General features: G+C 40.8%; 1 protein-coding gene across 1 annotated transcript in view; it reads left to right on the top strand.

Annotated features, from left to right (window-relative positions):
• Positions 1–23,825, top strand: part of col6a3 (collagen, type VI, alpha 3) — a 35,026-nt gene that overhangs the window by 3,584 nt on the left and 7,617 nt on the right. The window contains 40 exon segments of the mRNA XM_044048226.1: positions 174–773; positions 1,027–1,620; positions 1,942–2,541; positions 2,795–3,388; positions 3,710–4,008; positions 4,010–4,310; positions 4,564–5,157; positions 5,458–6,057; positions 7,559–8,170; positions 8,360–8,977; positions 9,155–9,757; positions 10,139–10,744; positions 10,829–11,163; positions 12,356–12,434; positions 12,545–12,690; positions 12,775–12,867; positions 12,949–13,002; positions 13,179–13,250; positions 13,371–13,397; positions 13,500–13,544; positions 13,643–13,696; positions 13,791–13,853; positions 14,828–14,893; positions 15,036–15,089; positions 15,182–15,217; positions 15,319–15,381; positions 15,954–16,016; positions 16,118–16,180; positions 16,398–16,460; positions 16,773–16,823; positions 19,554–19,589; positions 19,723–19,785; positions 20,028–20,090; positions 20,727–20,759; positions 20,870–20,906; positions 21,012–21,023; positions 21,133–21,626; positions 21,803–21,905; positions 22,906–23,607; positions 23,706–23,808. Of these exon segments, the coding sequence (XP_043904161.1) occupies positions 174–773; positions 1,027–1,620; positions 1,942–2,541; positions 2,795–3,388; positions 3,710–4,008; positions 4,010–4,310; positions 4,564–5,157; positions 5,458–6,057; positions 7,559–8,170; positions 8,360–8,977; positions 9,155–9,757; positions 10,139–10,744; positions 10,829–11,163; positions 12,356–12,434; positions 12,545–12,690; positions 12,775–12,867; positions 12,949–13,002; positions 13,179–13,250; positions 13,371–13,397; positions 13,500–13,544; positions 13,643–13,696; positions 13,791–13,853; positions 14,828–14,893; positions 15,036–15,089; positions 15,182–15,217; positions 15,319–15,381; positions 15,954–16,016; positions 16,118–16,180; positions 16,398–16,460; positions 16,773–16,823; positions 19,554–19,589; positions 19,723–19,785; positions 20,028–20,090; positions 20,727–20,759; positions 20,870–20,906; positions 21,012–21,023; positions 21,133–21,626; positions 21,803–21,905; positions 22,906–23,607; positions 23,706–23,808 (9,694 nt within the window).

A 23,825-nucleotide genomic window follows, 5' to 3' on the forward strand; every position in this document is an offset into this window, starting at 1 on the left:
ATGTTTTTGACGACATTAAAATCAACCAGTAACACCTTGACAAAAATATTTTTTTACCAGCTTATCTATGGGAGGGTTGTATGAACCTTGGGGGAAACATTTACCGTCATACTTTGACACAGGAAAAGTTTAAGATAGGAACCTAATCATGTCTGAATTCTTATGTTTCTTAGTGGAGAAAAAACCCGCTGGGAGGGATGTTGTGTTCTTGTTGGATGGATCTGATGATACTAGAACAGGATTCCCAGCTATGCAAGACTTTGTGCAAAGAGTAGTAGAGACACTCAGTGTGGATGACAACAAAGACCGAGTCTCAGTGGTTCAGTACAGCAGAGATCCAGCTGTCCACTTCTATCTGAACACATACACAACAAAAGGCGAGATCCTTGACACCGTCAGAGGCTTGAGGCACAAAGGCGGGCGACCCCTCAACACTGGAGCAGCTCTCCAGTACTTGAGAGATAATGTCTTTGCGACCTCTGCTGGAAGCAGGCGCCTGGATGGAGTTCCACAGGTGCTAATTCTGCTAAGCGGGGGAAGGTCTTATGACAGTGTCGATGCCCCAGCCTCTGCTCTCAAACAGCAGGGCATCTTTGTGATTGGCATTGGAAGAAGGGGCTCTGATTTTGGGGAGCTGCAGAAGATATCACATGACCCTGGTGTTGCTCTAAAAGTGTCTGAATTCACTGACCTTCCCACTGTCCAGCAGCAGCTTCAGTCCTCCTTGGAGACTGCAGTTATCGACGTCAGCCCAGAATCACCCACAGTACTTGGTATGTTAACTAGCGAGACCGCTTTCCAACTGTGACTTGTTTCGCCTACACTTAGGGAGAGAAATAAAGTCTGAGTGTTGATCATATTCCATTTGTGCAGTAAAGGAGACGCTTCGGCTTGGCTTTTGCCATGTGCAACTGAAGCAGTTAAAAAAAAAGGAGAGGAGATAGAGTTTTACTTTATGATGATTAGTTCACAAACGTCGTCTTTGAAATGGTTGTTTCATTTCTTTGCCTTTTTATCTTTTCTCAGTTGACACTGCCAAAAAGGATATCGTATTCCTTCTGGATGGTTCTGATGGCACAAGGAATGCCTTCCCTGCCATGCTCGATTTTGTTGAGAAAGTGGTGGAGAAACTGAAAGTGGGCGCAAACAAAGACCGCGTGTCTGTGGTCCAGTACAGCAGAGATGCAGAGGCCCATTTCCATCTGAACACATACACCACAAAAGAGGATATTGTGGATTCAGTCAGGGGGCTGAGACACAGAGGAGGTAGACCCCTTAACACTGGGGCAGCCCTCCAGTACGCCAGGGACAATGTCTTTACAAACTCCTCCGGGAGTAGACGGCTGCAAGGTGTCCCACAGATGTTGATCCTACTCAATGGCGGAAGGTCTTTTGACAGTGTTGATGCCCCAGCCTCTGCTCTCAAAAAGCAGGGCATCTTTGTGATTGGCATTGGAGCAAGGGGCTCTGATGTCGGGGAGCTGCAGAGGATATCATATGACCCTAGTGTTGCTCTAAAAGTGTCTGAGTTCACCGACCTCCCCAGTGTCCAAGAACAGCTCTCCTCTGTAATGAGCACAGTGCTAGTAAGGGCCACGGCCATGACACCGACAGTAACTGGTAAGAAAGTGACTTATTTATGCAAAGATGTAAAGTGAAGATAATTGCAATCCATCACCCATTGTCAATCCATCACTCATTGTCTCCCTCTTTGTCATCCACATGAGGGTTGCGGGGTTGCTAGTGCCAATCCCATCTAACATCTACAATGTTTTTGACGACATTAAAATCAACCAGTAACACCTTGACAAAAATATTTTTTTACCAGCTTATCTATGGGAGGGTTGTATGAACCTTGGGGGAAACATTTACCGTCATACTTTGACACAGGAAAAGTTTAAGATAGGAACCTAATCATGTCTGAATTCTTATGTTTCTTAGTGGAGAAAAAACCCGCTGGGAGGGATGTTGTGTTCTTGTTGGATGGATCTGATGATACTAGAACAGGATTCCCAGCTATGCAAGACTTTGTGCAAAGAGTAGTAGAGACACTCAGTGTGGATGACAACAAAGACCGAGTCTCAGTGGTTCAGTACAGCAGAGATCCAGCTGTCCACTTCTATCTGAACACATACACAACAAAAGGCGAGATCCTTGACACCGTCAGAGGCTTGAGGCACAAAGGCGGGCGACCCCTCAACACTGGAGCAGCTCTCCAGTACTTGAGAGATAATGTCTTTGCGACCTCTGCTGGAAGCAGGCGCCTGGATGGAGTTCCACAGGTGCTAATTCTGCTAAGCGGGGGAAGGTCTTATGACAGTGTCGATGCCCCAGCCTCTGCTCTCAAACAGCAGGGCATCTTTGTGATTGGCATTGGAAGAAGGGGCTCTGATTTTGGGGAGCTGCAGAAGATATCACATGACCCTGGTGTTGCTCTAAAAGTGTCTGAATTCACTGACCTTCCCACTGTCCAGCAGCAGCTTCAGTCCTCCTTGGAGACTGCAGTTATCGACGTCAGCCCAGAATCACCCACAGTACTTGGTATGTTAACTAGCGAGACGGCTTTCCAACTGTGACTTGTTTCGCCTACACTTAGGGAGAGAAATAAAGTCTGAGTGTTGATCATATTCCATTTGTGCAGTAAAGGAGACACTTCGGCTTGGCTTTTGCCATGTGCAACTGAAGCAGTTAAAAAAAAAGGAGAGGAGATAGAGTTTTACTTTATGATGATTAGTTCACAAACGTCGTCTTTGAAATGGTTGTTTCATTTCTTTGCCTTTTTATCTTTTCTCAGTTGACACTGCCAAAAAGGATATCGTATTCCTTCTGGATGGTTCTGATGGCACAAGGAATGCCTTCCCTGCCATGCTCGATTTTGTTGAGAAAGTGGTGGAGAAACTGAAAGTGGGCGCAAACAAAGACCGCGTGTCTGTGGTCCAGTACAGCAGAGATGCAGAGGCCCATTTCCATCTGAACACATACACCACAAAAGAGGATATTGTGGATTCAGTCAGGGGGCTGAGACACAGAGGAGGTAGACCCCTTAACACTGGGGCAGCCCTCCAGTACGCCAGGGACAATGTCTTTACAAACTCCTCCGGGAGTAGACGGCTGCAAGGTGTCCCACAGATGTTGATCCTACTCAATGGCGGAAGGTCTTTTGACAGTGTTGATGCCCCAGCCTCTGCTCTCAAAAAGCAGGGCATCTTTGTGATTGGCATTGGAGCAAGGGGCTCTGATGTCGGGGAGCTGCAGAGGATATCATATGACCCTAGTGTTGCTCTAAAAGTGTCTGAGTTCACCGACCTCCCCAGTGTCCAAGAACAGCTCTCCTCTGTAATGAGCACAGTGCTAGTAAGGGCCACGGCCATGACACCGACAGTAACTGGTAAGAAAGTGACTTATTTATGCAAAGATGTAAAGTTGAGATAATTGCAATCCATCACCCATTGTCAATCCATCACCCATTGTCTCCCTCTTTGTCATCCACATGAGGGTTGCGGGGTTGCTAGTGCCAATCCCATCTAACATCTTCAATGTTTTTGACGACATTAAAATCAACCAGTAACACCTTGACAAAAATATTTTTTTACCAGCTTAGCTATGGGAGGGTTGTATGAACCTTGGGGGAAACATTTACCGTCATACTTTGACACAGGAAAAGTTTAAGATAGGAACCTAATCATGTCTGAAATCTTATGTTTCTTAGTGGAGAAAAAACCCGCTGGGAGGGATGTTGTGTTCTTGTTGGATGGATCTGATGATACTAGAACAGGATTCCCAGCTATGCAAGACTTTGTGCAAAGAGTAGTAGAGACACTCAGTGTGGATGACAACAAAGACCGAGTCTCAGTGGTTCAGTACAGCAGAGATCCAGCTGTCCACTTCTATCTGAACACATACACAACAAAAGGCGAGATCCTTGACACCGTCAGAGGCTTGAGGCACAAAGGCGGGCGACCCCTCAACACTGGAGCAGCTCTCCAGTACTTGAGAGATAATGTCTTTGCGGGCCTCTGCTGGAAGCAGGCACCTGGATGGAGTTCCACAGGTGCTAATTCTGCTAAGCGGGGGAAGGTCTTATGACAGTGTCGATGCCCCAGCCTCTGCTCTCAAACAGCAGGGCATCTTTGTGATTGGCATTGGAAGAAGGGGCTCTGATTTTGGGGAGCTGCAGAAGATATCACATGACCCTGGTGTTGCTCTAAAAGTGTCTGAATTCACTGACCTTCCCACTGTCCAGCAGCAGCTTCAGTCCTCCTTGGAGACTGCAGTTATCGACGTCAGCCCAGAATCACCCACAGTACTTGGTATGTTAACTAGCGAGACCGCTTTCCAACTGTGACTTGTTTCGCCTACACTTAGGGAGAGAAATAAAGTCTGAGTGTTGATCATATTCCATTTGTGCAGTAAAGGAGACGCTTCGGCTTGGCTTTTGCCATGTGCAACTGAAGCAGTTAAAAAAAAAGGAGAGGAGATAGAGTTTTACTTTATGATGATTAGTTCACAAACGTCGTCTTTGAAATGGTTGTTTCATTTCTTTGCCTTTTTATCTTTTCTCAGTTGACACTGCCAAAAAGGATATCGTATTCCTTCTGGATGGTTCTGATGGCACAAGGAATGCCTTCCCTGCCATGCTCGATTTTGTTGAGAAAGTGGTGGAGAAACTGAAAGTGGGCGCAAACAAAGACCGCGTGTCTGTGGTCCAGTACAGCAGAGATGCAGAGGCCCATTTCCATCTGAACACATACACCACAAAAGAGGATATTGTGGATTCAGTCAGGGGGCTGAGACACAGAGGAGGTAGACCCCTTAACACTGGGGCAGCCCTCCAGTACGCCAGGGACAATGTCTTTACAAACTCCTCCGGGAGTAGACGGCTGCAAGGTATCCCACAGATGTTGATCCTACTCAATGGCGGAAGGTCTTTTGACAGTGTTGATGCCCCAGCCTCTGCTCTCAAAAAGCAGGGCATCTTTGTGATTGGCATTGGAGCAAGGGGGTCTGATGTCGGGGAGCTGCAGAGGATATCATATGACCCTAGTGTTGCTCTAAAAGTGTCTGAGTTCACCGACCTCCCCAGTGTCCAAGAACAGCTCTCCTCTGTAATGAGCACAGTGCTAGTAAGGGCCACGGCCATGACACCGACAGTAACTGGTAAGAAAGTGACTTATTTATGCAAAGATGTAAAATCCAATTGTCCATCCATCACCCATTGTCTCCCTCTTTGTCATCCACATGAGGGTTGCGGGGTTGCTAGTGCCAATCCCATCTAACATCCACAATGTTTTTGACAACATTAAAATCAACCAGTAACACCTTGACAAAAATATTTTTTTACCAGCTTATCTATGGGAGGGTTGTATGAACCTTGGGGGAAACATTTACCGTCATACTTTGACACAGGAAAAGTTTAAGATAGGAACCTAATCATGTCTGAAATCTTATGTTTCTTAGTGGAGAAAAAACCCACCGGGAGGGATGTTGTGTTCTTGTTGGATGGATCTGATGGTACTAGAACAGGATTCCCAGCTATGCAAGACTTTGTGCAAAGAGTAGTAGAGACACTCAGTGTGGATGACAACAAAGACCGAGTCTCAGTGGTTCAGTACAGCAGAGATCCAGCTGTCCACTTCTATCTGAACACATACACAACAAAAGGCGAGCTCCTTGACACCGTCAGAGGCTTGAGGCACAAAGGCGGGCGACCCCTCAACACTGGAGCAGCTCTCCAGTACTTGAGAGATAATGTCTTTGCGACCTCTGCTGGAAGCAGGCGCCTGGATGGAGTTCCACAGGTGCTAATTCTGCTAAGCGGGGGAAGGTCTTCTGACAGTGTCGATGCCCCAGCCTCTGCTCTCAAACAGCAGGGCATCTTTGTGATTGGCATTGGAAGAAGGGGCTCTGATTTTGGGGAGCTGCAGAAGATATCACATGACCCTAGTGTTGCTCTAAAAGTGTCTGATTTCACCGACCTCCCCAGTGTCCAAGAACAGCTCTCCTCTGTAATGAGCACAGTGCTAGTAAGGGCCACGGCCATGACACCCTCAGTAACCGGTAAGAAAGTAACTCATTTATTCAAATATGTAAAGTGAGGATAGTTGCAATCCATCAAGCCATTGTCTCCTTCTTTATCGTCCTAATGAGGGTTGCAGGGTTGCTAGAGCCAATCCCATCTAACATCTACAATGTCTTTAACAATATTAAAATCAACCAGTAACACCATCTTAGCTATAGAAGGGTTGTATAAACCTTGAGGTAAACATTTACCTTCATACTTTGACATAGGAAAAGTTTAGGATAATAACCTCATCATTTCTGTTGCTCTATGTTATGTTTCTTAGTGTAGAAAAAAACAGCTGGGGTGGATGTTGTGTTCTTGTTGGATGCATCTGATGTTAGAGCAGATATCTGGGTGTCTTGACTTTTGCAACTGGAACCAGGATTTTTTTAAATCAGAGAACTGCAGAAGACAGCTCATGATCCCAATCACACTTAGTCTGTGACTGAAATCAGTGACCTTCCCAGAGTGCCGTTATTGACATCAGCTCAGAATCACCAACAGCACTTGGTATGTTAACGAGCATGACCGCTTTCCAACAGTCATTTGTTTCACCTACACTTAGGAGAAATAAAGTCTGTGGACTGATTAATTTCCTTGGTGCAAAAAAAGTCAAGCTTTGGTTTGATTTATAATATAATTGAAGGAGCCAGTGTAAGGCACTTTATGAAAAAAAGTAAAATGATTAGAAGAGATTCCTTTACTTGATGATGAAATAAAGGAGTAGTCCATTCAAGACATGAACTTAAACATGTCTGAAATCTTGTGGGTTTTTTTTTAGAAAAATAGCTTTGATGTATGTTGTGTATACTTGTTGAATGGACCTGATGTACTAGAACTGGATTCCCAGCTATGTGAGACTTTCTTCAAAGAGTAGTAGAGACATCCTACTACAGATCTACTTTATGCAAATGATCTACACACATCACTAGTGGTAGAGATCCAGCCTTCATAAAGGAGAAGTTATGTTTGTTTTATTTATGAAATGGCTATTGCAAGGTTCCTGAAGGAAAGAAGGTATATATTTCTCAGCAACAGCATTTACTTAACAACAAAATTAACAAAATAATTTATTGGCATGTTTAAATTAAAGACAACTATTTTATTTAATCAATTATATTTCTATTGGCTTTGCCATGTCTGTCTTTCTGTATTGAAGCAGTATTACTTTTGAATGATGTACCAAATGAAAGAACACTTGTTAAATCATGGATTGATAACCCTAAATGTTTGCCAGCTTTTGTCAAGAAATGTATCTAATGTGCAGCTCTTATCTTGTCTAAAACAAGTAAATATTAACATTTTACAAAATGGTGTATGAGAAATGTGATCATCAAGACTATTGCCATAACAGGTCGGATTTCCAGAGTTGTAAGTATATTGCCACACATGTACCACAACAAAACAGATTATATGTAAGATGGAATCCAATGGACTTGTTTAGGTTTTTAAAACTTTACTCTGACTGAAAGTAAGATTACCTTTTTTGTCTTTCAGCTGAGTCACAAGGCCCCCGCAAGGATATTGTTTTCATTGTTGATGGTTCTGATGGTGTTGGACGGGAATTTCCTATCATTCAAGAATTCATCCGCAGGATTGTGGAGAGTCTCAATGTTGGCGAGAATAAAATCCGAATTGGAGTGGTGCAGTATGGTGACTATGCTCAGGCTGACATGTATCTGAATTCACATACAACCAAAGAAGACGTTTTGAATGCAGTAAGGGCAATAAGGCAGCGAGGAGGAAGACAACGTAACCTGGGTCAGGCCTTGCAGTTTGCTAGTCAGGATGTTCTTACAGCAGCACGTGGAAGCAGGAAGCAAGAAGGTGTACCACAGTTTGTGATTATTGTCTCCAGTGGGTCTTCTACAGATGACATCAGTCGTGCAGCATCATCCCTCAAACAATCTCGAGTTCTTCCCTTCAGCATTGGGACCAGGGATGTTGACCCTAGAGAGCTGCAAGTGGTCTCGTATGTACCTAACTTTGCTTATACTGTAGATGATATCCCTGGCCTGTCCACAGTCCAAGAAAACTTAATCACCACACTCACTGAAATGTCAGATGAGGACATTGCCAGGATGCGTCCAGAATTCTCAACCTATGAAGGTAATTTTACTTACTTACTTAGTTTATGTTCAGTGTTATGTTGTAATAGAATTCTCACATGCTGTATGTTGCTTTTATATTTCTGTTACATGGGAATTATTCTTTACATGATATATTACATGACTTTACTATATATTGTTTATTAGGAACTTTGTGGTTGGCACTCATACCTTGTTACTTTTTGAGCAGTAATAACACCAGCAACCACGGGAGGAGAAAGGAGGGATGTTGTTTTTCTAATTGATGGCACAACGGCAGTACGTAGTGAGTTCCCTTCCATCCGTGAAATGATCAGAAGAGTCGTCGAGAAGCTTGATGTTGGACTGGACAAGGTCCGAGTTTCAGTGGTGCAGTACAGCGACGAACCTAAGTTAGAATTTCTTCTGAATGAATTCTCCACCAAAGATGAGGTACGCCAGGCTGTAACAAAACTTCGAAGCAAAGGTGGAAACCGCTTAAACACGGGTCGTGCTCTTGAGTGGGTCTCCAGAAACATCTTCCAGAGGTCTGCAGGAAGCCGTATTGAAGAGGGTGTTCCTCAGTTCCTCATTCTAGTTACTGGTGGCAAGTCTACAGATGATGTTTACGCTCCAGCTGACCAGCTTAAGAGAAACCAGATAGCACCTCTGGCCATTGGGTCAAGGAATGCAGACCCTGATGAACTGAAACAGATTTCCCTGAAGCCTGAACTTGTATATACAGTTGACAGCTTCCAGCAGCTTCCAAGAGTGGAGTCACAGCTCATCGACTCTGTTAAAACAATATCCACTGCTGATATTGTCAGTAGCTATGTTCCTGTTGTGGATGGTAAGACATCTCCCCCACTGAAAGTTTACATACATTTTAAGTTGATAAATATATGTTGATAAATGTATGCTTTGTTTTTCATTCTTATAACTAGGAAAATGTATCAGTGTCTCTGCAAAGCCATGCTGCTAAATAGTTTTTTAATAGTAGTTTTTTTCCCTTTGTTGCATTTCATAGAATCCCTTAATCTTGGAAGAAAGGACATAATCTTCCTCATTGATGGCTCAGACACTACAGGTGCTTCTGGCATTGCTCATATCCGTGACTTCATTCTCAACATTGTCCGTCAGCTCGATGTACAACCTGATCAAGTGCGTGTGGCTGTTGTCCAGTACGCAGACAAAGTGAAAACAGAGTTCTCACTCAACTCACACAACAACAAGCAATCTGTGATCTCTGCTATCAAAAGGCTTCGTCAGATGGGTGGTCGATCATCAGACTTGGCTGATGCCATCAACTATGTAATACAGAATGAGTTAATACCGCCTGCTGGTGTTCGTTTGGCTGAGGCCTCCCAGCATCTTGTGGTTCTCACAGGTGGACGTTCCCCGCAAGATGTTTCCCTCTATGGACCACTCCTGAAGGGCTCCAGGGTAAACTGCATCGGCGTTGGAGCTGGTCCTGGTGCTGACACAAGGCAACTTGCCCAAATAACCAGCACACCAGAGGATGTTCTTCAGGTTCCTTCTTTCCCTGGTCTGCCGGGAATTCAGGAAAGGTTTATTGCGAGGTTGAGTGGTACTCTCCCAGAGGAAATACCCACCATCATTGGTGATCCCAGTAAGTTGTGCAAAAATGTACAGATACTTAAATGGCATGCCTCTTATGGATCCACTTATATGGTCAATGGATGCTAGAGTCCATGAGTATCGTCAACTTAAATGTGCTTGTGGATTCAAATGAAAAAAAGAAAAAATGTCATGCACATCAAGTGAAAACATTTAGAATGGTGCAGGAACAATCACAAATCTTCATCTTCAGCAGTAAAAGGAAGAATAACTGAGTATAACAGACTGTTCATCAATTTATTGATAAATACAGGCAATGAAAAACCTTTGAAAGGGAGCTCTAAGTTGTGCTGATCTTGACCTTCCTATTATTCTTGTCTGTTTTCTAACCTTTTCTTATTCAATCTCTCATCTTTTTTTCTTATGATAAAAGGCCAGCCTTCTAAAAAGGCTGATATCGTGTTCTTGGTGGATGGCTCCATGAACGTGGGCCGAGAAAACTTCCAAGAAGTGATGTCATTTATCATCAACTTAATTGACTTGTTCTTCACTGAAAGAGACAAACTGCAGTTTGGGCTGGCACATTACACCACAGACGTGACAGATGTGTTCTACCTCAATGACTACAAGAACAAGGATGACATTATAAGTGCCATTGGACGAGCAGAGTATAAAGGCGGACGCACAATCAACACCGGTGCAGCCATTCGCCATGTTCAAAATGTTCACTTTACCAAAGATAAAGGCAGTCGGGTGGATGAAGGCACTCCTCAGATTCTGATGCTTATTACTGGAGGAGACTCAGCTGATGACAGTAAAACAGCAGCCCTTGGTCTAAAGAAAAAGGGTGTGAGAGTCTTTGCTGTAGGAGTAGGCGCTACTGAGAATGAGCTAGAAAACATCGCAAGTGAGTCTTCCACTGTGGCTAGAGCCAGCAAATTCACCGAACTTTCAGAGCTTAATGAGCAAATATTGGAGACACTGGATGATGAAGTGAAAGGGAAAGGGCTGTGTGTCGGTGTGCAAGACATTGCTACAAGTGAGACACATACCATTTTCTTCCTACATTTGTTCTCTGAGGGTTATAATATATGCCTAAAATAAATAAATGTTTGCTTTATAGCCTGCAGTGTGGAGGTGTTAGTGGGCTTTGATGTGAATGCCCAGAACATCTTCAGTGCTCAGACCAACCTCCAGAGCAAGATGGGTGCCATTCTACAGAGGATTTCCAAAATGGCAGCAATCAGTTGCTCATCTGGGCAGATTCCCTCCGTGCAAGTGGGCATGCTGGCCATGGACTCTGGCTCTGAGCCTGTCCAGCTCGACTTCACGACCAATGCTGATGAGCTCTTTGAGGCCTTTAGAGCACTACGCAGTCGTGGTCCCTTTGTCCTCAATGGAAAGACCATCTCAGCTTACACAAATAGATTCAAAACCAGACAGGACAATGCTGTCAAGGTTGGTGCATCAGTCATTATTCCTACTCTTTACTGTGAAGCCTAGTGTTATGGTGTTTGTTTCTCTTGACAGTTTGGCTCTTGCATTTTCCTTGCTAGTAAAAATTAGAGTGCGTGTGCCAAAATGTATTTTATGTGCTAGTGACTGACTCTTTGAGGGGCAAATATAGGCTTGTGAGCATCCAAAAACAGTATTTTCACCTTTTTATAGAAACTGCACACTTGGTCCCTTCCAAACATGTATCCTTTTGCATAATTAGCACATTCTAGCCATAAACTGTGGGCAGTTGTATAGATCCTAAATTTAGTTAGTTTCCCATTTTTCCATTGTGGAACCAAAAAAAAAAACGAAGTACAAAGTAGGACAGTGGCAACAGAAATAAAAGAGTAAACAGAACTCTATCATGGAGCCACCTATTTCTTGGGGAAAAAAAGCACAGTCAGTGACCAGGAAATCCCTGTGGAGATGGCTGCTGCTATTGTCTCTATGTTTCCTATATGCAATCAATCCCCCAGCTGGTTCTACTTCTACTGCTTCTAACAACACTACCAACAAGTATACTTTAATGTCCTCACATGGAATTATTTGGGGGCAAAAGTGCTGTGGCTGCAGAACAATTCACAGCATAACACAGATGACAGACTACCAAGAAAGGATAATTCACAGGATATAAATAACAGAAAAACTGAGTATTGCTTATTTGCTAGACCACATATTAAAGACAGACACAAAATTGTAAAAACAAATTAGTAACTACAGGGCAAACTGTACGCAAGTTTTAACACTTATGACTGCATTGGTAAAACAAGGAAAAGAGCTATTTGATAGTGATCAGTTTATACAATGTTTTTGTACATACAATGCCATGTTTTTTGGAAATAGAATGTGACAAAATGTCTAAAACCTGAGTTCTGACAACTGCAAATGCAAAAACATTATTTGCTAATCCTAGGCTCTAAAAAAATCCCTCTAATTTAGTCAAACTGCTCTCAATCCAAGCTGATATTATCATGTCCAAATTAGTAGTCTAAATTTGCCAGTTACATAAATCAACAGTAAAGTAAAGGTAATTATGAGTTTGGAAACAGACTCTGCAGAAAATAATCAGCATAAAACAACTGATAGGTAGTCATTGATTTAAATTAACAATACAATGAAAATAATCATTAAGGTATTATTTTTTTCCCTAAAGGTTGTTATTCATTTGACCGACGGTCTTGATGCACCATATGCTGAAATGAAAAGAAGAGTAGATGAGCTTCGGCAGTCAGGTAAAACTGCCTTTAATGACTATTCATATTAAACCTATTATCATAGCAACATCACACACATATAATTAGATAACATTACAGATCCTTAAACCTTTGTGTGTGCTTTCAAGGAGTGACCGGTTTCATTCTGGTTGGACTGGAGCGGGTTCCTAAATTTGAGGAAGCTTTGATGTTGGAATATGGCCGTGGCTTCAGATACACCAGACCCTTGCGAGTCAATATCATGGACTTGGACTATGAGCTTGTGGAAGAGCTAGTGAGTATTGATCAGTCACATCTAAAATTTTGATTATTTTCTTTTAATCCCATAAATTATATTCATTCTCAATTTGTCATTTAGGACAATATTGCAGAAAGACATTGCTGTGGAGTTCCTTGCAAATGTACTGGCACCAGAGGAGACAGAGGAGCAGTTGGACTTCCAGGGTCTAAGGTATCTAATGTAAAAAAATGAAAGAAAATGTATATTCTGCATACTTCTTTCCTTTCAAAACTGTAATTATATGTTTTACAGGGAAGCCCAGGATCACCGGGAAGCCAAGGACATCCTGGAGATGAAGGTGGACCAGTAAGTTCCAGCGCCTGGCTTACACACTATCTTTCATACAACTTTTTTTGTGTGTTAAACAATGACTTGAATTTGAATAATTAATTATTTTTTGCATCTTTGTGTCACTTCAGATTTCATACTGAATATATTTTTGCTGGCATATTTTATTCATTGTCTGAACTTTGCAAATACAGGGAGAGAGAGGTCCCCCTGGTGTCAATGGAACGCAGGGTTACAAGGGATGTCCTGGACAGAGAGGTGTCAAGGTAAATGCTTTGATCTCAACATTAACATTCAAGTTATCCTAAATTCCTATTTTACATTTGGGGTATTGTTTTAAATTGATGTATAATGATTTGTAAAGACTGTTTCTCTCTTCTCTTTAGGGTTCTCGTGGATACTCAGGAGAAAAGGTGAGTGTTTTCCTTTTATTTTAGGTCTTCATGAGGAGATGAGTCAGCCAGACAGAAACGCTTAATGTACTGTTTAAACAACTATGTGCTACTATTTTGCAGGGTGAATTTGGAGAAATTGGACTTGATGGCATCAATGGTGAGGAGGTAAGAGTGAGATTTCCTCATCCATCAATTTCTTTATATTGAGTTGAATGATATTTGGTTACTGATGTAATAAAGTGGCATCTGTTGAATATCTTCAGGGCAAAAGTGGAGTTGCTGGACCACCAGGAGAGAGAGGAAACCCTGGCAGAAGAGTAAGTGGCTAGATACAATTTTAGTTTAGATGTTTTTAAATGCTGTCATAATCTGTGCTGATAAATGATTAATAAACATGTTTGTTTTTTTTAGGGTCCCAAAGGTGCTAAGGGACAAGCAGGAGACAAAGGGGAATTGGGAATTAGAGGAGACCCTGTGAGTATTTTTGTGTTAGTGTCAACTAATGTCCAAATTAACAGTTTTCTTCATACTTTCTGTTACATGTGGATATCTGGAGTAATGTATAGGCTAACTATTATCGAGTTATATTCATTAAGGCTATTTTATGCACAGAGTAGTAAATTATGGGTCACTTGTTTGAACAGGCTACACTTGAGTGTTAAATGTGTTTGTTTTTTATGACGGAACGTTATTTTATTGTAATAATAATGATAATGATAATGATAATAATAATAATAATAATGATAACAATAATAATAATAATAATAAAGATTGAATGCTGCATTGGGTTACATAATAACAATGGAAATGCCCATCAGGAGTAAAATATTATTGTTTCTTTAAAATTCATAATCATAATTATACTTTCATTCTCAAGGGAGAGCATCTGAGGCAGTAATCCATTTGGACTCAATCAGTTTTCCTCATGGCACGTGTGTGTGTCGAAATGCAATGTTGCAATGTGCAGAAAACTTTGAAGACTTATATGTATTAATAAGGGCTTTTTACAATCCCATTCTCAGAAAAGTTTCTCAAAATTTAATAAAAACTCTAACAGTTAGTTCAAAAACAAACAAAGAATGTAGGTCTCGCACCATCTTCAGTACACAATTCTGTAAAAAGATTTAAGGTGTCGGGGGAAATCGCAGATAATAGAAACCAATATTGGAAACAGCTACTGAATGTATGTGGAATTTGAGCCCTCTGGAAATATTGTATGAGAAACTGTCATGCTATCTTTATGGACATAGCCATATGAGCTCAGGAGTACTGTCAGGCATCATTGTTTCTTAACACAGTCACCAAGAAATACAACCTAAAAGAGTATTATGCAAATAGAAAGCCATTTATATATTTTATGCAGAAACGTTTAACTCTGAGCCCAAACTTATCTCAGTTCTGTGGTCAGAAAAATTGCTGAAACTGAACATATGATATTTCTTCAACAGGGTACAAGTGGAAAAGACAACAACCAAGCAGGACCTAAAGGAGACCCTGGTGATGCTGGACCAGCGGTAATGAGCATTTTATATTTTCAATGGAAATATTATTAATGTATTTTCAATATTATTAGTGTCACCAGCAGTTATAGCTGTTTACATTGTATTGCTGTATGTATGGGCTTGATTTACTAGGATATATGTTCTAAAATTACAGGGAGAACCCGGTGAAGATGGAAAGAGGGGAGGACCTGGTGAAGCCGGAAGAAGGGTAAATTATTTTGTCATGTTCATGTCATCATCATTATCCTGTCAGGATAGTTTAGTGAATAATAACACTTATTTCCTCTCTTACTTCATTAGGGAGCTGATGGCAGAAGAGGGGCACCTGGACAGCCTGTAAGACCTTCTTGGTGACAACATTCATTGTTCATTATTAACTGCAGTAACTCTTGCTGTGGCAGTGATTGGTATATTTTGTTGCTTGCATGTTATTTAAGGGAAGTGCAGGAAAGCCAGGAGCTGATGGTGTGCAGGGAGAACCTGGCATTGGAGGATCTAGAGTAAGTTTGTCTTCTTTACATGCTATCTTATAGATCATTTAGTCTATAAATACAATGCAAATGTTGTTTCGTAGATGATTATTACTTTGACAAATGCTACCTCTGGAGCACAGTAATACACTACATGACAACTGTAAATTACAGTATAAACAGTATAATAGAAATATTGCTAAATCACACTAATATACTGCATGACATAATATCACAGTAACAATAGTATAAAAGATCATTGTAATATATTGTTTGACAGAAGTAGTGTATTACATTAAAATACTGTATTTATAAAAGAAAATACTGTTAAATATCAGCAATATATGGAACAACTGAAGTTGCAATAAAAAAGCAGTTGGAATAATTTACTATACCGTGATACTGACTGTGAAATTGCACTGGGGCACAGTCATTTACTGTAAATATAAACTCAGTAATTTTCTGTGAAAGTAATGCAAGTAGTAGTCAGTAATTAACTGTGAATGCACACTCAGATATTTCACAGGCTGTTTACACTCTTCACTCATGGGTTGCTTTATGAAAAAAACAAACATCTTTGTATGTTTTCTTTCTCTTTTAAGGGTCCATCTGGTCCAAATGGTGCTCCAGGACCCAGAGGAGAAGACGGAAATCCTGGACCCAGGGTGAATGAATCTGTTGAATCCATTTTATGATATACTGTCTTCAATTAGGTCTGTAAACACAGTAAAACATGCTTCTAACATCTGGGTGGTTTGTTTTCTAGGGTCCTGGAGGTCAACCAGGTCCTGTTGGAGAAAAGGGCCGAAGGGGAGCTCTTGGTCGTAAGGTATTGAGTAGACCATCATTTTTTTAGAGGCTCATGTGCCTTGTTTCATTTCAAAATACACTGCACTAAGCCAGACACTCTCAGATTCCTGTACACATTAATAGTCTGTAAGAGCAAACATTAGAGCCATATAAGAAAAACTTCTGACATTCTTCTTGAATTTTTGAGCATTTTTTGTCTCATTTTATACATCTGTCTTTCTCTGTGCCTTTTATAGGGAGAGCCAGGAGATCCAGGAATTAAGGGTGCCATTGGACCTCTTGGACCTCGTGGAGAGCCTGTAAGTGTGAAACTACATCCTTGTGTGGAAGGGTATTACAGCAGTAGAAGGTTCAGCTTCAAGCTGTCAGAGTAAAGCCCCTATTCCACTTGTCAAAAAAACTCACCAACACATCACGCAGGATTTAATAAAGTGTAATAGGCAATAATGTAAACATGGCACCCAAGTGAACAAATTTTGTTGCAAGAGGGACATATTTGTGGTTGACTTACCATAGCAAGTTATATATATTATATGCAGTTAAATCCATAAGGTCTCTGCAAAGTACTACAAATTGATTGTTGAAGTTGTGTTTTCTCTTTGTTTTCATAGGGTGAAGATGGTAGAGATGGTTTGGGTGTTGAAGGGCCCAATGGAAGAAAGGTATGTTCCCAAATACACAATTAGCAGTGATAGATACCGATACCATTATAACATCACACGGCTCGAAATATTAAAATTAATTATAGAATAATGTGAGTATATGCAGGTTATCTGATTATAGAATAATGTGCTCCACGTGAGGTTCATGAGGGGCTGGAGCCAGCAACTGAAATAGGGCAACAGGCAGTGTACACCCTGGACAGGTCACCAGTCCATCACAGGGCCAACACATGCATCCTCACAGTAATACCTACCTCAAGTACTGTAGTGTCCAATTAATCTTTGCATGTTTTTGAACTATGAAAGAAAGCTGGAGTAAGAAAACCCACATGCATATGGGGAGAACATGCAAACTCCACGAGAGGGGTCTGGCTGCAGACCTGCACTGTCAGGAACCTATGCTGCAGACCTGCACTGTGAGGTCTCCTGCACTGTCAGGACCGGAAGTGGATTTGAAGCCTTTCAAAATAAAAGCGAGCATACCGGAAGCACGTATTTTTTGTTCCTAATGTTTATTTCTTGGGTCTTTATTTTATGTATACAATGTAAATATGTTTATGTGTATCCATGTGTTTAATTAAAGAGATTTAAAAAACTGTATATCTTTCCAGTTCAAGTGGATAAGGTGAAAAAACGTAGGAAAATAATAAAGATAAAAAACAAACAAAATATTATATAAAAAAAATAAAATACAAAATGTTATGACCATTTCTAGGGTTATTTTACAGATAATCAGTGCAAACTAGATGTACAGCTATTGTTATGATCCCCTTAAAACATTATTAGCCTACTCAAAACATGCATTATTTTACTCCAGTATTTTAATTTAAGTCATAAAAAGGACAGCTGTTAGTTTAGTGTGCACTACAAATTCATTTTGAAATAATAAATCTCTGTAAATACCCCTTAATGTGTGATGGCATAATCCATCTACACTCCAACCTATTGCTGACTGTTATTTGCTTCTATATCATTGTTTATCATGGAAAATGTAGCCCCCTGCATGGTTGGACCCATTTACATATTGATTTACTCATTTGTTTTATATAGGCATATCTTATGTGTGTTTGCAATTGTAAAACCTCATAATTCATTTAATAGTTGCTTAATATTGTTTGTGCTATGTTCTTACCTTGTGCTGTCGGACGACCACATGGATTTGGCAATGGAGGGTGTGAGGGTTGATGATTTTAAATGAACTTAGCTTTGTGTATTCAAAGTGAATGACTGAATACCTAGTTACATGACCCATATAACCAATAACCTCTGTTACAAGAGAAAACAGTAGACACAAAACAAACTTTCAAATGTCTTTTTATTTTATTTTTGATTTTTTGATTTTTTTTTGATTTTTTTTGGCTCATATAACTCACATAGATTTTGACTTGCAGAGCAGAGAATCTGATTCTAAACTTTTCCTTTTTGAAAGTCTAAAACTGTGAGGTGAGGTGAGGTGTCAGGTGTTCTTCACTGCAACTTGCATTCCCTTCATTTTTCTTTTCCCTTTTTATCAGCCAAACCACAACCTGTTAGTAGCGTTGGCTCATACTTATGAGTACAAACACACAGACAAATACATTATGCTTACCTTTAAATGAAATGCCACCTTTCCCATGTGCCTCTAAGTGGCTCTGCAGCTTGGACAATTGTGTTGGTTTTATTTTTAGGCACAGGGGGCAGTGAAATTGCTTGCAGCTTGACGTGCAGCATTCAACTTTGGGCTTAGTGCCGGTACTTAAGATTGAAATATGCATCTGTATAAGAGACAAATAATGTCGTAATAAGTGAAACAAAATCATATAAAAACTATATGATATAACTCAGTTTTCTTGGTCTTTGAGTAGGGAAATGGCACATTTAAGTGAGCACAATCGATACGATAACAATTCTAAAAACTACCAAAAAGTCCAAAACCCATATCTTTCAAATGAATATAACTTTACAGGGCAATATATAGTGTGCAACATAACGTTCTAGTGAATAAAGACTGTTTCTGTTTCTTCGTATGACGCAAAGTTGTTGTCACTTGACTTTTACTCACCTCGTCGTCTCCACACTTCACATGGGGAACGAAAAATACATGCTTCCAGTATCTCGCTTTTATTTTGAATATGTGCCTCCAGTATGCTCGCTTTTATTTTGAATATGTGCTTCCGGTATGCTCGCTTTTATTTTGAAAGGCTTTGAATCAACTTCCGGTCCTGACAGTGCAGGAGACCTCACAGTGCAGGTCTGCAACAAAGGGTCCTGACAGTGCAGGTCTGCAGCCAGACTGTCTTGAACTCCACACAGAAAGGATTTGAACCAGTGACCCTCTTGTGATGAGGCAACAAAGCTAGCCACTGATCTGTCGTATGTCCCTATTTTTTTTTTCTGGCACTAATCAAAATAGATATATCAAATTCTGCACCTAAATCACGTTTCACCTGACATCAGAAAGCCTAGCCAGACTCTGGGCTTTTACACTTATCTAAACATTAGAACCATTGAAATTATTACTAAAGGGAAAAATACAACATAAATACTTAGACCTAAACATACCATGCACTGTATATTTTATTTAATATTCATCCTGTTTAGTTTGTCCATTGTTGTTGTTGATTTGATCCATTGATTGTGTTTTGGCGTATGTCAATTCAGTGATTTCTCGCTCACAGAAATCGCACAGCATATGAACTTACACACTTATAATGCAAAAATACTTAATAAATGAAAAAAATTTCTCTCCAGGGTGACATAGGCTTCCCTGGATTCCCAGGACCCAAGGTAATGGAGCACAATGTTTCTTAAAATTAAATTTCAACACAGAATGCAGAATATGGAGTTGGATTTTAGACTCACGCGTTGTCCTTGGGCCTACCTGTTGTAGTTGGTCATTTGCTGTGTTTCATTACTTTAGGGAGCAGCTGGTGACTCTGGCAACAAAGGTGGACCTGGACCCAGAGGGAATCGTGGACAGAGAGTATGTTTTTTTTAACCCAGTTACACTTGGCCAACATGAACACCTTAACAGTATTGTCAGTGGTCACAGAAGGGATATTTGGGATAAACAATTTAATTAGTTATTATTATTATTGTTATTATTATTATTATTACTACTAATAATGATAATAATTATTTTTGAATGTTTTTCATGTTATTGATTGATAAATAACTTTGTGGACGTAGATCATATATTTTTTTATTACTGTGAATTCTTCCTAGGGTGTGTCTGGAAACATTGGTTCACTTGGACAGAAAGGAGAGATTGGATATCCTGGTCCATATGTAAGCAACTGTGTACATTTTGTATTAATGACATTGCACAGACCACAAATTCACAGCATCTATTATTTAAAGGTACAGTGGGCAGGTCGTCTTTATTGCTATTGTTAGCGGCTCTACTGCAGCTACTCTGTATACAGGTCCCTTTAGTGGAATGACACTTAGCACCAACAAAAACTGCCTATGCTGCAAAAACACCCAATAGAGGAAAGAGTCTAAAAGTACTGTAAATGTACTGTATATATATATGTATATACTGTATCTTGCCAAAATAAATATTTGCCCTATGTACGGGCTATGTATGTAGGGCAGTATTATGATCTGGGGTTGAGGTCAGCTGACCATCTAACTGTACTAAATGACCAGGTGTGTCAGACATATTACTATAATGGTTCAGGAAGCATGAGACATAATTTTCACACATGAGTTGACCCCAATGACAACTGTTGGGATGTGCTGAAGACCTAACCCAGCCATCCATATCCAAATCATAAATAAATACAAGATATTTGTGAAAAATGTATGCCTTAACATGATTTTGTATAAATAATTTAGTTAACTGAGCAGTTCAAAAAATAAACTGTCTTTTGGTGATGGATGTGTTTCCAGCTGTTAAAAAAAGTGATTTTGTTCCAACAGGGTCAGAAAGGGCCAAGAGGACCAGGTGTTGTGGTCAGTATTTGCAAATGTATTGATATAATGTGATTCACTGAAAAATTCAAAATTGAAAATTTTGTGTCATCATCTTCAACATTTGTTTCCAACTGTCTCTGTTCCCTTAGCAATGTGACCTTGTGAAGAAGATAAGAGACAACTGTCGTGAGTATAAATTAATAATGAACTACAGCGGCATTTCATGTTACTGAAAAGTAATAATGGTTATGTTTTTTTTCTTTCCAAACTAAATTGCTCTTCTACTACCAGCTTGCTGTTATGGTAAGTGCCAGATATGAATTTTAATTTACATATCAACAGTTATAATTAGTTTGAAACTAAAGTGTTTACTACTATACAGAACATAACATCAAATGTTTTACACCGTTAGGTAATCAAGAATGCCCATTGTTCCCCACTGAGCTGGCCTTTGCCTTGGACGCTTCTCAAAACGTTGACCGTCGAGTTTTCAACAACATGCGTGACACGGTGCTGCGCCTGATCAGAAACATCACCATCTCTGAGAGCAACTGCCCAAGAGGCGCCCGTGTTGCTTTGACCCTGTACAACAATGAAGTTGCCACCGAGGTTCGCTTTGCTGATGCAATGAAGAAACGTGCTCTCCTGCAGCGCATCGAGGGACTGCAGACGCTGCAGACAAGTAAAGAGCGGAACTTACCTACATCCATGAGCTTTGTGGCCCAGAACACCTTCAAAAGGGTGCGTAGTGGCTTCCTGATCAGGAAAGTGGCCATCTTCTTTGTTGGTGGGTCACTCGGTCAGGCACAAGGAATCACTAATGCAGCTCTCCGCCTCCACGATGCCGGAATCGCCACTCTGTTCTTGGTCAGTCGTGAGGAGAGAGCACTCAGCAGAGCACTGCAGGTAAACAACAAAACACAACTCAGGAATCTGATGAGAACTTTTTACATTTCATCCATTTATGAGATTTTTTTCTGTACCACTATTTAACTATTGAAGATGACTACGTCCAGAATGACCATACCTGAACATTCACAGACAATTACATTGTACATTTTGTGCTTCCTTTCGTACACCAGGTCAATAACACAGCACTGGCCCAGGTAATTGTCCTTCCCAGCCCTGGAAGTGCACAATATAACTCAGTCATCCAAAAGGTTTTGAACTGCCATGTCTGCTTTGGTAAGTGCTCAACAGCTGCACACAACAATTTACATAATACAACTAGGGCTGCAACTAATGCTTGTTATAATATATAATTCATTAGATGTTTGGTCAATAAAATGACAGAAAGTGACAAATGTTGGACAGTATTTTCGCAAACCTCAAAATAATGGGATACTTAAATGTTTTGTTTTGTCCTCTGAACCAAAGATATTTAGTTTTCCTGTCATAGCTTGATTTAACAAGCTGAGAATAAACTTTTACAATAGAAAACCATTAGAATATATACTTTATTAATCCCCTCAAGGAAATTATTTCTCTGCGTTTGACCCATCCTAGAATTAGGAGCAGTGGGCTGCCACACTGTGTAGCGCCCGGGAAGCAATGGGGGTTGGGTACCTTGCTCAGAGGTACCCCAGCCCTTTCAACCTGGTGGGGACTTGAACCGGCAACCTTCCAGTTACAAGCCAAGTTCCCTTTCCTCTTGGCTGGGATTTAGAGACAATAAACTTATTTTTTGAGTTGGGAAACCAAGAACCAAGAAAAGTAACCAGCAATATTATGCCTGGGCCACACTCGATGCAGTATGTAATGTGAACTTGAGTGACTGGATTCTAACAGGCAAGACCTTATCTCCTGTGCATAACAGCAGTATATTTTCTTTAGGCCGGATGAATGTCCTTCAGTATATAAACATTCACATACTTTAAAAGTAAAATCAATCAGAATTGGACCAATTATATAATATGGTCATGCAGTCAGCTTTGCTTGCAAAACATGCAGAAAATAGCCCACACACTGAAAGAGATCACAGGAGATTGTGAGTCTTTACTTTGTAGCACTTCATTGTGGCAGTCTGTGTGGTCAATAAGATTGATATTAATGTGCTCACTTGTCCACTGTCCCAACCATTATTAATAAACCTATGTGACATAACCATGGTAAAAAGAAAACCAAAAACCCCCAAAAAAAACAGATTAAGGAAAGTTACATTATTTGTTTTCCCTTTTTTTTCCAGACATCTGCGGTCCCGACCAAATGTGCGACTATTTGCCCCCACTGATCAGTCGAGATCGAAGGTCTTCCATCACAGATGGGGATATTGACATGGCTTTCATCTTGGACAGCTCTGAGTCCACCTATCCAACTGTCTTTACTGAGATTAAACGCTACATAGCACAGATAGTAGAACAGGTGGAGGTGTCTTCAGAACCCACAGCATCGCTTCACCAGGCCCGGGTGTCTGTGATCCAGCAGGCACCTTACGAGTTTGTCTACAACAAAACTGGCTCTCCCATCCATGTGGATATCGGCTTGACTGAGCACAACTCAGCTCAGGATATTGCCCGATTTCTGCTGGACAAAACACCACAGTTAGAGGGTGGCCGGGCACTGGCAGCAGCTATCGAATCAACAGTGGAGCTAGTGTTTGACAAGGCACCTCTTCAGCGTAACAGGAAGATGCTGATGCTTTTTGTGACAGGACATGTGGAGGAAGACGAGGAGCAGCTGGTGCGCATCGCCACTGAGGTCAAGTGCAGAGGCTTCTTCCTGGTCATCATGGGTGTGGGAGAGAAGCTGAGTGCTGGAGATTCTCGTGTCTTGTCGCGCATGGCCAGTGAGCCCTCAGACGTCTTCTTTAAACGTCTGGACAGCATCTCACAATTTTATGACAAACACATCCAGACTTTCAGCCAGCTGATGCCAAAGTATATCACCAGTAAGTGAAGGACAGATATTGTTGTCATTTGCTACTTTTGACTTAACATCAAGTCCCTTTAAATATATCACTGTGTTAATTGTTGCTTCTCCTTTTAGTTGAGAATGCTTTCTACATGTCACCTGATGTCTCCAAAAACTGCAAGTGGTTCCAGAGTGACCAGCCTCTGAAAAACCCCTTTACTTCCCCACATCAACAGGAGTAAGTTTAGGTCATTG

The sequence above is a fragment of the Solea senegalensis genome, linkage group LG2 (assembly GCF_019176455.1).
Source record: "Solea senegalensis isolate Sse05_10M linkage group LG2, IFAPA_SoseM_1, whole genome shotgun sequence".
NCBI classification, from domain to species: domain Eukaryota; kingdom Metazoa; phylum Chordata; class Actinopteri; order Pleuronectiformes; family Soleidae; genus Solea; species Solea senegalensis.